This window comes from Bemisia tabaci, chromosome 2, assembly GCF_918797505.1.
Source record: "Bemisia tabaci chromosome 2, PGI_BMITA_v3".
Lineage (NCBI taxonomy): Eukaryota > Metazoa > Arthropoda > Insecta > Hemiptera > Aleyrodidae > Bemisia > Bemisia tabaci.
In genome coordinates, this window is record NC_092794.1 from 48,096,071 (window position 1) to 48,108,309 (window position 12,239).

The following is a 12,239-nucleotide window of genomic DNA, read 5'->3' on the forward strand; positions in this document are numbered from 1 at the left end:
TGAATGACGTATGTACCCTCCCAGTTTTGTTTTGGTTTGTCTCTGTTATCAAAGTCGTTGTGCTGATAATGAATTTTGATCTTCAAATTTCAATTAATTAAAGATATTAAATCCGCAATTATTTTAGTTCGAAAGATCTGTTCCTGAGGACGTTATGTACACGGATTTGGATGTTTTTATCAGTAATTACACAGTTGTCGATCCTATGATCTTCAAACTGTGGCTCAATGGAAAATCATGTAAGAATAAGCACCAATTTTTTTCTCTCTACATTTTGCAATATTGTTCCAGCTTCCAATGAAAATGTAGGTTGAAAAATTTTCCTAATTGAGACATCATTCCATATTCCAAATGGAGGCATTACTCCTCCATAACTTGTCTGAATTCATGAAGATTTCCTTATAACGTTTGCGTTCCATGAAATCAGAACTCTGGGACTCACCCTAGTTCTATGATTTGTCAAGAAAATTTTCAGGCAGATTAGATTACTTTGTCACAACTTGCCTCTCTCCAGCCGAAGTATCACCAGGGCTGTCTCTTTTTTTCTACCAAGGAAAATCCTTCGTCAAGGACTGACTGTTGCAACATGCTTATTTCATTGAAGAATCCTGTACACCAGTGGGGTTTTACCCCCATTACGATAACCTAGAGCTCGCTCATTGTACGTTGAGACAAACATCAATCTCTGATGAGCTCTGCATTAGCACCACTGAACAGGCTAATACATGCAGTCGGATGGCACCACTGATAGGTGGTGATATAAACAACACTTTGAAATTGGTCTCAACATACGATGCGCAAGCTATCGTTACATCAAGCAAGTTACATCAAAATGCACCGAGAGCCAGTGAGTCCTCATCGGTGTGCAGGATTCTTTTAAGAGCTCTCACTTTTGCCGAGTATTTATAGGCTCTAATGATGCTTCGTGCATATATTGGGCTCCTGAGTAGCTCATTCAAGTGTCTGTACTCAAGTTGCTGAACTTCTGTAGACAAAGCTTTTGACAGGTTTGCCAAAAAGAACGCAGTTTTAGTCTTAACAATTAACTTTATCTTGCTTCAAAGCCTAGGGGAAACCCTTCTTTGGTTTTCATGATTCTAGCACCTTCACTGAAATATTTTATTTTTTTCTCTAGCATCAGAAGCTGTTGAAATCCTGCAAAAACAAAAGTTTGCTGAAATCGACACACCATTTGATCTTCTGTTGTCGGATATTCATAATCATTATCAGACGTATGATTTAATGGAGAAGCATCTACATCACCCAAAACATCTTGAGAACCAACTTGCATTTCAAATAGAGCCTCAAACCAGATCATTTTTAATTAAAAGGTTTGTTCTCAATTTCTATCACCAATTTTTCATTTGATTGCTGTATAGAACCAGAAAGAAAGGATTTTTTTTTTTTTCATTAAGTACATTGAATCCATCAAACTTGCACATTCAACTACTTTGGAATGATTCCTTGAAAATTTTACCATAATCGGTGAGATCAAACTAGAGCAGTGCATTGGGTATGAAAAGCTTGAAATGGTAGAAGTTACTTGCTGAGGTTTCTGTGTAACTCTTGAATGATACCAAGCAAGTTCAGGTCATTACCTAAATAAAGCACTTCAGGTTTCACATGAAAGTTTCAATCTTTAACTCTCTACTTTAATTTGGTTCTGCTAACTACCGTGAAATCTTGCTTAGTCGAAAGAATTTAAAATTGAGCAGCTAAAACTGGAGAAAAGTAAAGTAAAGAGATACAATTTATAATCAAGTATTGAAAAAATTGGAAAAGTTACTGTAATAAATCTTTTTACAAGATCTATTTACCCTATGCTGCTCATCGTACGCACTGAAGCTCCACTGGGAACCTCACCAGAAATTCAAGAGCGGATACATTACCGCTTAATTTGAATTTTTGAGCTTATCCCTTATTCAGTGTCAAAGCCGACAAGACAAAAAGCTGTTTAAGTTGATATTTCTCTTGGTCCCTAGACAATTCGACTTGGCAAGATTTCTTTGTTTAGAGGAAAGGCACAGAGAGAAATTTTCCAGCCTCAATATTAGACTCCCTTTCATATCTCATAATGTTTTTCTGTTATTGGTCGGTCTTTTGCCAGTGGGTTATCTCAGGGGGCTTGTTTGCCAGGTCAGGGGTGAAATGACTGAAAATATAGAATTTTGATGATAATTTTGAATCCGTCCTTCGAGACGTTGATTTCTGGCATTTATAAAAAAATAAAAATAAATAGATTAAAAATTTTTGGAATAAATCAAAAAGTGAACGCAACTTTTTGATGAAAACTCTACATTAATTAACATTATACTCGGGAGGAAAAGAATGCTGTCATTGTTATTTTCAACATCTGTTTCAGCTATTTTTCTCTGGATGATCCAGTGGTTCGAGAAATTTTGAACAAACGAATTTCTTCTCGCCATAGAAAAGATTTGGATGAAGTGAGTGACAAAACAGGAGTTCCTCTTCGTTCTTGTAGGTAAGTTCACTCGAAAGATATTAGTCCAGGATGTCAACAATTTGATAGTGTATAAAATTCTTTGCCATTTTGGATTTTGAAGGAAAAGAATCAAGGAACTGTTTTAATTCAAACGTTTCTTCTTGTCCACTGTGCATGCTCTTCACTGCAGGTGTGCAAAAAATGCCCATTATCGCGATCTGATAATTCTGGCAAACGAGAGGTGAATCACGGGCCGTGAGGCAATTTGCAGGAAAAAAAAATATGTCGCAAAATTTAAGGACAGTAAATACGACATTTTTTCCTCAAAATTTTCATGATTTTAGAGGGATACCTCGTCGGTATTCTGATCATCCTGATTGTTATTTACCGTGAAATGAATTTTCATCTGCTGAAAGAATCTTAAGTTTCGTATGAATTTCTTATTTCCCTCATCATCACTACATGTGCAACAAATCAGGCATTTTGCCTTAAAATTGGACTTTTTTCCAAGAGGCAAATCAAAAATTTTGCTGTACAAGGCAAAATCATGAAATGGGAGGAAATAGTTAACATTTTGGAGTTTCTTCACCCCTGCTTTTCTGTGATAAAGATGTCTGAAGATAGGCATAGTGCAATTAGAAATTGTTAATTTTACTGACAGTGATGATTTTGTAGAAATAAAAGTAAAATATTTAATTTATTTAATCTCTCTTTGCAGACGACAGTTTGAAAACATAAAAAGAATCTACAAGATCAATGAGGACTTGCGTGGATCGATTACAAAAAATATTTGCTCTTTATTCTTACTCCCTGAAGATCTTGGAAGGTAATTAATCTTTAACTGACTCCCAAGTCATCTTCTCTATTTACAAGATAAGAACACCGGAACGTAAGTTTTGTCAGTCTTAATGTGCCGTAAAACCTTTCATCTGAAGAATTTCAAAGAGAATTAACGATCTTTATGCTTCTGACTTCACCATTATCTAAAATAAATGTACCTGTATTGCTATTTAATTTTCAAGCTGCATGTGAGGATATTATCTTTCTCAATCAGAGGTCATATTGTGTGGAAAACAACATAAAAAATTCGGGAAGTGGTTATTGCTCAGCGGCTGATTTCAGTGATGGCAAGGAGAACCAGGAATGAATGAATGAATGAATGAATGTAAATTACAAGTGCTTGTATTTAATTCGTGTATTTGCTGCTTTTGCATATTATTTGACATACTTTGGTTTTCAATTCACATCTCACTGAAAAATTGCGCTGTAAGTTTGAAACTTTGTACAAGCATTCTGAAAGATTTGAGAATCAAGAAAAAGTGTTATAATTAAAAATGACCAAAATCCACCACTGTTACAGATAGGCCTCATATATACATTTATTTATGACTGATAATTATTGTATTTTTGATTTGTTTCCCAGAACATATGGAACGATTGTCTTCCTCGGGCGAATGAAATTTGAATTGGGTAAAAGAAAGTTACAGCATGTCAGCTTTGCGGAACTTGAAAACTGCGTCACTGTGATAATGAAATATTGGACGTACTCTGAACCAAATACAGAATACTACGATGACACTTTGCTTGATAGAGAATTTTTAGATGACCTCAAAGACATCAAAATTATCCAGGATAAAGACAAGGAACATAAACAGTTAAGTCTTGAGTTTTGGTCTGCGGTATCTTAAATTTAGTTCATCTGTTGGTTTTAGAAGTTATTAAGCCCCTGCTAAATAAAAAAGTTTGACAAGTTGTAATTTTGAGTAAAGCTGGTTTACAAAACAAAATATCGTAAAAAACTTGGGAAAAAAGTAGTAAAATATACCAAATATATGTAAATGCCTGTGTAGTATTTTTTTTACAGGAAAAGTGTATAAAAATTACCTCTCCAATAATGTGAAATGTAGTGAAGATGATTTTGGTAAAATCCAACCAACTAATATGCCAGAATATAAAGTATGAACTTTTAACTAATTGAAGATTTTTTTAATTTACTGCTATCTCTTCTTTTATTTTAGTCTGGTATGTCAGCAGCTGCGTCCATCTCTTCTTGAAAAGAATTTTTCTGAAATTGAGTCAAATTTTCGTGTTTACGCCCGAGGTTTAACTAGTATTGCTTTGCATTTAAATCGAACCAGAGATTTAAGGTAAGTGACGTTATTCGGCATCCTGTTGATTCCTAATTTTACAGAATTCATCCGAAGTTTTACAAAAAGATTTTAGCAAGCAGTATCTGAACCCTCCGGAGAATCAAGGAGGTAAATGATATTCTTAAAAAGTTGACCTATAGGTAATTTTAATCATGCGTCCTTGCATAGTAAATTTTTAAATTCAGAAACTCAGTTCTTAGCTCTGTCACAAGCCCCCAAGGGCCAACCCTAACCCTATCTTTCTACTCCTCACCCTCAGTCTTAATAGTCTCATGATTATGCTCAAATTATGGTGACCATTCATAAGTAATTAGTCCATTACTTTTTTTTGTTTTTTTCCGTTTGTTACCTCTCATTTCTTTTTTGTTTGTGCAGGTCATTCTTTTTATTAATTTTTGAAAATGTGATCGATCCTGTCAAGACGGTTAACTGGTCGTTGGTTGACCTGAAAAGCTTTTTGTCAGCATTCACCATCTGTGCGTTGCAGGTAGATGCATTTAGGTAAGTAAAATATTTTATTGCATTGATGCAATAATTTGCAAAGCTACTCTTTTAAAAAGTTTGCTACATGTCTACAAAGGGTTTTGTTCAATTTAACCCCTACCGCTCAAATGGCAATAACTCCCCTCTACCGGCTATTAAGATTTTCATGGGTGTGTGTTGTATCTAAAGCAGTTTTGCCTTCAAAACTTGAAAATTATTAAAGTAACTAAAAATGGAGGCAACAGAAGAACAAGCCAGTATTTAATATCTGTACTTCTCCCTTACCTGGTGTACTCGCGCTGGGCTCCACAAAGGGCCCAAATCCAACTCTAAGCAGCAAAAAATCGAATTCTGCACCATCAATATTATTTTTGAAACAGAAATTTTTTTCATTGATCTTAAAGGCGTTACTCAGATAATTGTGCGGAAAATAGCTTCGAAAAAGTTTATACCCCTTGTATCAAATTTACGTTAAGACTACCAGCTAAAGTGGCCAGAACTGTGGCACTCTGCTGACAAGCCTAATTTCTCTGCCCACTTCGAACTTTCCTCAACCAGAGTTCTTGAAAGCAAAGCAGTACTTTGCCTTAAAAAAACATGAGATGGCTGTGAAATTATTGATCCTAAACGGTCCCAGTTTGCCTCATCACCAATGTAGGAGGCTGCGGGATTAAAACCAAAATTTCATACACATTTTCCTTGAAATAGGGAACCATGTTTAAACGCCATTTCCAGACACGCTCTCATTGATTTCTCTTCTGCCTTCAAATTGGTGGCCATGGTAGCGGTCATGAGCATCTGCAACATAATGTCAGTCTGTACATTGTACCTGAAATGCTGCATAACCTTCTGAGCAAAATAGAAATGCTTTTTCTGCCATCACTTGCGTTCGTTGGTTTCTATTCTAGTTTTTTCTTTTTCGAGTGAGAAATCGAATGAAACACAGTTTTGATCAATTATCTCTTGAATAAAACTTAGTGTTGACGAGGTAATGATGTGCTCTTCCTTGTGATTCCAGGGAAGCTTCAGTGAAAACTGTCTGGGAGAGGTTCATGAATGTCATAACCCACTGTGTGTCTGTTCTGTATCATCCGCAAATTTGATGCTTGTCTTTTTAAAACTTTCAAGGAATTCTGTAGGTAAGCAGTACTTTGAGGGTCGACTCTTTCAGGAGTCGAGAATTGCAATTTTTCTATCAAAATCCCTGCACCACAGTGTCTCTGTTCAAAATTTTTGGACGACTTTAGAAAGACTTTTGATTGACCCTTGAAAGAGGCCAGTGTACTCTTCTACTTAAAAACCACAGTTCTGGGGCACTGATATAATACACCTTAAGGTGCAAAAGATGTAAAGCTAGTTAGGTATTCTAATCGTTAAATTATTTTTATTTTATCATTTATCTAGTCAAATGAGGTTGAAGCATATGTATGGTATGTGAAACCTCAAAATGGTGAAGTCACAAATACTTGTAAATATTGTAAAAATCTTCCAACTTTTAACATGCTGTAAGTACTATTAAAGGCGATAAGAAGGCCAAAAAATTCATTTTTAGTCCCATGTCTCCCCAAGGTTGGCACATAGAAAGTTTGATTCAAAAGCTCACTCTATTCAGGAGACCGTAAGGAATATCATATCAAATATCTAAATTTAGCTGGCGCCGAATTTCTTGGTATGTATTCTGTCCAAAGTCTGCTCATGAAATTGATTCCTTCAAAACTCGATGAAAATGTTAAAGCTAACGTGAAACTCAAGAAGATTTTGAATCATCGTTACAGTAAAATTAATAACCAGAAAACCTCTGCAAATTTGTTGCCAGTGTTATTCAAATCGAGAGTCAAATGCTTAGTTAGAATGAAAGAGAAATTAATTTCAATTTATCGAGTTCTCGTGAATGTTCAAGTCATTCGTATGCAGCCTGGATTTCTTGATATCAGACCTCAAGTAAATGAAGGAGATTCGTAAAGTATGGTTGAAATTTAGAGTTAAAAACAGTAGCTGACTGGTCAAAATGTTATAAAATTGGTCTTAAGAACTTCCAATAATTCAGTAGGTAAAAACGAAAAGCTTAGAAAATTAAAGGCAAAACGTTCATACATGTGTGATGATTAATGGCAGAGTAAATTAGGAACTGTTCTTTACCATTAAACATTTGTTTCAATCATGTTTCAAAGCAGCACCTTTTACACGGGTTTATTGTCTTTCCAGTTCCTGTGAAATTTTAAAATGAAAACTTTTGCTTTACAACTCTGGTTTCTGAGTAAAATTCCTGGAGATCCATCTCGTTTGAAAAGTTAGGTGTTGAAATAAAAAAACTTTTAGTACACACTGTAACAGCTCATTTAATTAAAATGTACAAAATTAAATAAATTTACAACAATGCAAATAATGAAACATTTATAATTGCCTACGGTTAGGGATGGGACTTCGATTTGATCTAGATTGTTGGTTTCTTGAATGTCTTGGAGGAAGCGTAAGGAGTTAGAGGAATTTGTCTAACTCTTTCTTCAACGTTAACTCTTGCCTTATAAATTCATTGAAACTTCGATCCTAAGTGAGAGTGTTTATACAACTCAGTTATGAGGCTCAATTATGTTAAGTAGCTGGACACACTTAATTGTGTTGTAATATTCTTATTTTGATCATTGCTCATTATTTATAAAACTCTCTGTCATGTCTTTGCCCCACTTTTAAGAAATCTAAAATCTTAGTTACTACCCCTCACTTGAGTTCAAACCTGAAGCAGAATGGGAACGCTCTCTTGAGTCCGATGTAATCTTTTCACCGGTACACGAGAATCTGATACCTTCTTTGACTGTGCTCTTGATTCTTTTATTGTTTTTATAAAGATTATTTAATCTCAATTAAAAAATTTTACATTCTTTTAAATTCTAGTCTTCAATTTTTTCTGTTCATACTTACTTATAGCGTCCGCTATAAATTTGACTCTCTATCAAATGAGGAATTTTTATAGTTTATTTTGTGGTGAGGAATGACGCACCTAACTACTGATACTGTTAAAATTCTTTTCGTTTTGTGAAGAATAAATGACAGCTCATTTTCTTCTCTTTATGAACTATTTTTATTGAAGATCAATATTGGGGGGAAAGGGAAAGAGGGGGAGAGGGAGGAACGTAGGAACAAATGATCAAACATTCTTCGGTTTCAAGGAAATTTATCTGGCAGAAGTTCATTCCCTCCAGACGAACTTAGAAAATACAACCCATCTCTACGTAACAAAACAATCTCCTAAAAGTAAAACATCAAAATTAAAACGAATAAATGAAAAAAGAAAAATTACAAAACAATTTTAATCATGCATAATACACATTCAGTTTTAGCACAAAGAAAGCGAACAGGGCATATCTGCTTTTAGCTTACATATGTTGGGGGATGAAGAGTACGCATCATTTCAAAATGAAAGAGTTACCAATAGTTGTTTTCATTTGTTTCTTAAAACGATGAAGAATCTTAAATCCTTGAAAATTACTTTTTCAAAGTTTTAAAGTTAGATGCTGAATAAGTACCTAATCCATCAATTTCCATCTTACATGATAAATGTGAGGAGAGCCCAAAAATAGTAAAACCGTGAGTCTTGCTTAAAAGAGTTTTGTTGATGTTCGTCAAAATTCTACTGCTTGGAGGCCTCTTCCAGTAAGTCACTCTTAAAAATTTTGTCAAAAATTGGTGCGATGGCTAAGGAACAGTACTGCCTATTTGCAAACTGACGTTTGTAGGGCAAAGAAAAGAATTCGACATTATTGTGATTTTAAGGTTAGATTTGCAATTTTTTTTTATACATTACTACATGATTGCAGCGCTCTCAAGCGGAATTGGATTCCCATTGTTTGCGTATTTTATACTGAAGCATGTAGGAGAGTCCCTAACTTATTTTCGCCAAAACTGTCAGTTAAGCGGTATTGTTCATTAGCCCTCGTCGTGTCAAAGATGTGCTCAACTCTTGAGAGCATTGCTTCTACATTCTTATAGCAAGTTCTCCACCAACTTTTAAATTTTTCCTCAGTCTTCCTAAAATTTTTAAATCAGGAAATCTGAGGCAACCCAAATTTTTTCAATCGGTCAGCAAAATTTTAATTAACAGTATATAAAAATCAGGGGAAAACCATAACTTAATTAAAAATTGTGGGCAAGACTGTGGCTTTGTACCATGGAAAATAACGCAGTGAGACAAGTAGGATTCTTGTTACACTTCGACTCCCTCATGTAAGTACCTCTCAATCCAAGGTTTCCATGCCTAAACAAAGCTGATATTCAATAATGTGTCAATGAATCGTCTGTTTCATAAAAAGTCTCTTTTAACTTTATGAATTTTAGATTACCAAGATGACTGTTAATATTTTCATTTGATTTCATTTTGTTTGTATATTATGTCTTTTTATTTTAAAACGGCTCATGCAGCCTCAAAGACTGTTATAGCTGTACATGATCTCTTAAGAGAGGCATAAATGTGAATGTTTACCAATTCTCAAAAAAATCATTTGACATTCAATGAGTGTTGAAGTTTGAAATATGCCCTTCAAAGGAGGAACTTGCAAAAAAGAAAAAAAACCCAGAGGAATTCTCATTATTAAAAATACAAATAGAAAAATGGAAAGCTGAGCAGGAAAAAATTTTGAAAAAAGGCACACTGCTTTAAAGTTATTTGGAGTTCACATGATTGTTTAATCCTGCAGCAGTAAGAACCACAATTGGACGTTCTTAAAGCAGAAGAAACTATATCCACTCCGATATAAGCCCTGAGATCCATGAGAATGGATGCATGAAAAGGCTCATGTTGCAATGGACATAGTTTCTTTAGATTTAGATGCTTCCTATTGAAAAATGTGTGCAAACTTTTATTTCTCTGACGCCCATTAAAAAAATACGGGATTCAAAAAATAATTGAAGAAAAAAATGTTAATCTGATCTCAAATAAATTAGAATAAAAATCATTAGGTACTCGCTTCTACGCCATAAAAGAGCACTTACAAAAAATAAATTTATCATTTCTTCAGGTACTTCTGCATCGTGCAAAGAGAAATTAGGAAAAAACTATAAGAGTGAAATTTTGCTTTAGTTTCAGGCTCATACAAACTTGAAACTAAAGAAGTAAGATTACCAATCTGAAAAATTAAATCTTAGTTGTTTTTTTTTTTTTTTGCTTCTCATAAAATCAGTGGTGGTAAATCTAAATTATTTGCACTGAATTGAGATTTGATCTTGACAAAAAAATTGTTTTATTTTATGAGAAATCATGTATCTCCGTTTGCGACATTGCAGACTTCCTGCGATACTTTATTTTCTCTTCAGAAAACTAGTCAACGTAATTTCTTGAAAACTTCCTTCATTTTTCTTCTCTGTTAGCAGAATATTCTGTATTTTCAAGCTATAAAGCTGACTTGTTTCTGTTGACAAACATAAAATAGCACCTGGAATTTTGAAACATTGCAAGGGAAAACATACTTTCGAGTAATGAGCTTGGCAGAAAAAATGGTAGTTCATTGAGTTTGCTGGGTATCAATACATCTACTGGGAAAAAGAGAGTTCTGAATGTTGTTTGAAGTTTAAAATGCTGACCATGATTTGAAGGAATTCAAGGCGAAACTGGAAAAAATTCGGCAAACTTAGAAATAAAGAAGGAAAAGGAATGGATACACAGGATTACAGAGAAAGTCAGAGTTGGTGTGGTCCTTCAAACGTATGTGTTGAGACTGAAAGATTCTCCCTTAGAACTACTTATCTGAATGTAATAGTGCCATTGGAGCACTGATACTTCAGAGAAACCTGATGCGATACTGAAATATTGCATATAGTCATTGTGTAACAAGTTTCAAACTTTTGAAAGTGATGGATAATAAAGTAAACAAGATACACATTTAACATAATGCAGACTTCATCATAAGAAAATAGTAGACAGAGTACGTATACCAAACTAACATTGCAGCAATTTTCTTGTACAAGATAAGTTGCTCGAAGGAGTGATTACAGTTTTTCAAAAAATTCATCGAGGAAAAAAGTGAATATTGAACAGCCCTGCTTCTCAGGAGGATTTAGTGTAGAATAAGCACGTTGTGGAGGAGAGAACTCATTTTTATGCCAAAAAAGGCTTCAATTTTTTCAACAAGACTGTATGAGACTGCATATCAGCTCTCTTTTAATTTGTCTAGATAACTTATCAATGTATGTGTAAGAAAAGAAATGTGACACCTAATTTAATAAACTTAACAACATTAGGTAAATTGCACAAGAACATAAAGTAAATAACACAACAACAAAATCTTGACTATTTTTTCATTCTACGAGATCATATTTATTTCAGGGATAATTCGTCCAAAATTATTCATGAATCAGTGATCACTTTTTTCGCTGCAGAAGAGCTTGAAGTTCCTGCAAAAAAAAAAAAAAAAAAAAGATGCATGAGTATAATGAAAGTTTTTGCTGATACGTGACCGGCGATCTGTGAGAAGGAAATTTGAGTTATTGGCACAATTGTGAAATAGAAGATGATCTGGCAATTTTGGCGCCAGTTTGACCCTGAAATCTCAAAAATTGAGGGCGATATGAGGTCCTGAAGTTTCGTATTAAAAATTCTAAAACTTTAGACTAGGTTTCAGGTCTTACGGTTAAGATTCCTGACATGCCCACAGAAAAGGAGCAACTAGCACCCTCTGTGATGAGAGAATCAAACTAAAACATTAAAAATTTACGTTACGACTGGAACATTTTTACCCTTTCAAATTGAAATCTTTGCTCAAAGATGAAACCATCAATCCTTTAGGTTTGAGGTGTTTTTATTATCTTCATCTGAATATTCACACCAGTGCAAAGTTGATACAAATGCATGCATAAAAGGCATCTTGATTAACAAAACGAATTAAGTAGGATGACTGCGAGCTCTTTGGCTAAAGAAACTTAATTTTATTGGCAAGTAACTGTATTCAAAACCCTCCTGGCATTCTAAAATTGAAAATTCCCCTTTGGTCTTGTTTTTCTGTATTTTCCTGCTCAAAATGCATAATGTTTCCCCTGATATATCAACGGTGAAAGTCGGCAATCACATAACTCGGTTTGCGACGTCGCAGACTTCCTGTCATACTTTATTTTTTAAGCGGAAAACTACTCAACGGTAATTCTTTAAAACTTCCGTGATTTTTCTTCTATGTGCG

General features: G+C 34.4%; 2 protein-coding genes across 4 annotated transcripts in view; one reads left to right on the forward strand and one right to left on the reverse strand.

The window, feature by feature from the left end:
- Positions 1–24: 24 nt before the first annotated feature.
- Fibp (acidic fibroblast growth factor intracellular-binding protein) lies at positions 25–7,962 on the forward strand. The gene is made up of 8 exons (XM_019061682.2): positions 25–239; positions 1,136–1,331; positions 2,363–2,482; positions 3,162–3,269; positions 3,867–4,097; positions 4,462–4,590; positions 4,969–5,094; positions 6,095–7,962. Exons 1-8 carry the CDS (start codon positions 155–157, stop codon positions 6,177–6,179), a joined length of 1,080 nt encoding a protein of 359 aa, XP_018917227.1. The 5' UTR covers positions 25–154; the 3' UTR covers positions 6,180–7,962.
- LOC109044129 (uncharacterized) overlaps positions 7,390–12,239 on the reverse strand; it is a 189,807-nt gene continuing 184,957 nt past the window's right edge. For all 3 annotated transcript variants that reach the window (XM_072297475.1, XM_072297473.1, XM_072297474.1), the window contains one exon: positions 7,390–11,460. In XM_072297475.1, coding sequence (XP_072153576.1) covers positions 11,428–11,460 — 33 coding nt within the window. In that variant the 3' untranslated portion in view covers positions 7,390–11,427. The remainder of the gene's footprint in view (positions 11,461–12,239) is intronic.

Coding starts and splice junctions, on each gene's coding strand:
- Fibp (XM_019061682.2), top strand. CDS start 155: ATGTACACGGATTTGGATGTTTTTATCAGTAATTACACAGTTGTCGAT. Junction 4,098..4,461: donor AAAGACAAGGAACATAAACA/GTTAAGTCTTGA, acceptor CTTTTATTTTAG/TCTGGTATGTCAGCAGCTGC. Junction 4,591..4,968: donor AATCGAACCAGAGATTTAAG/GTAAGTGACGTT, acceptor TTGTTTGTGCAG/GTCATTCTTTTTATTAATTT.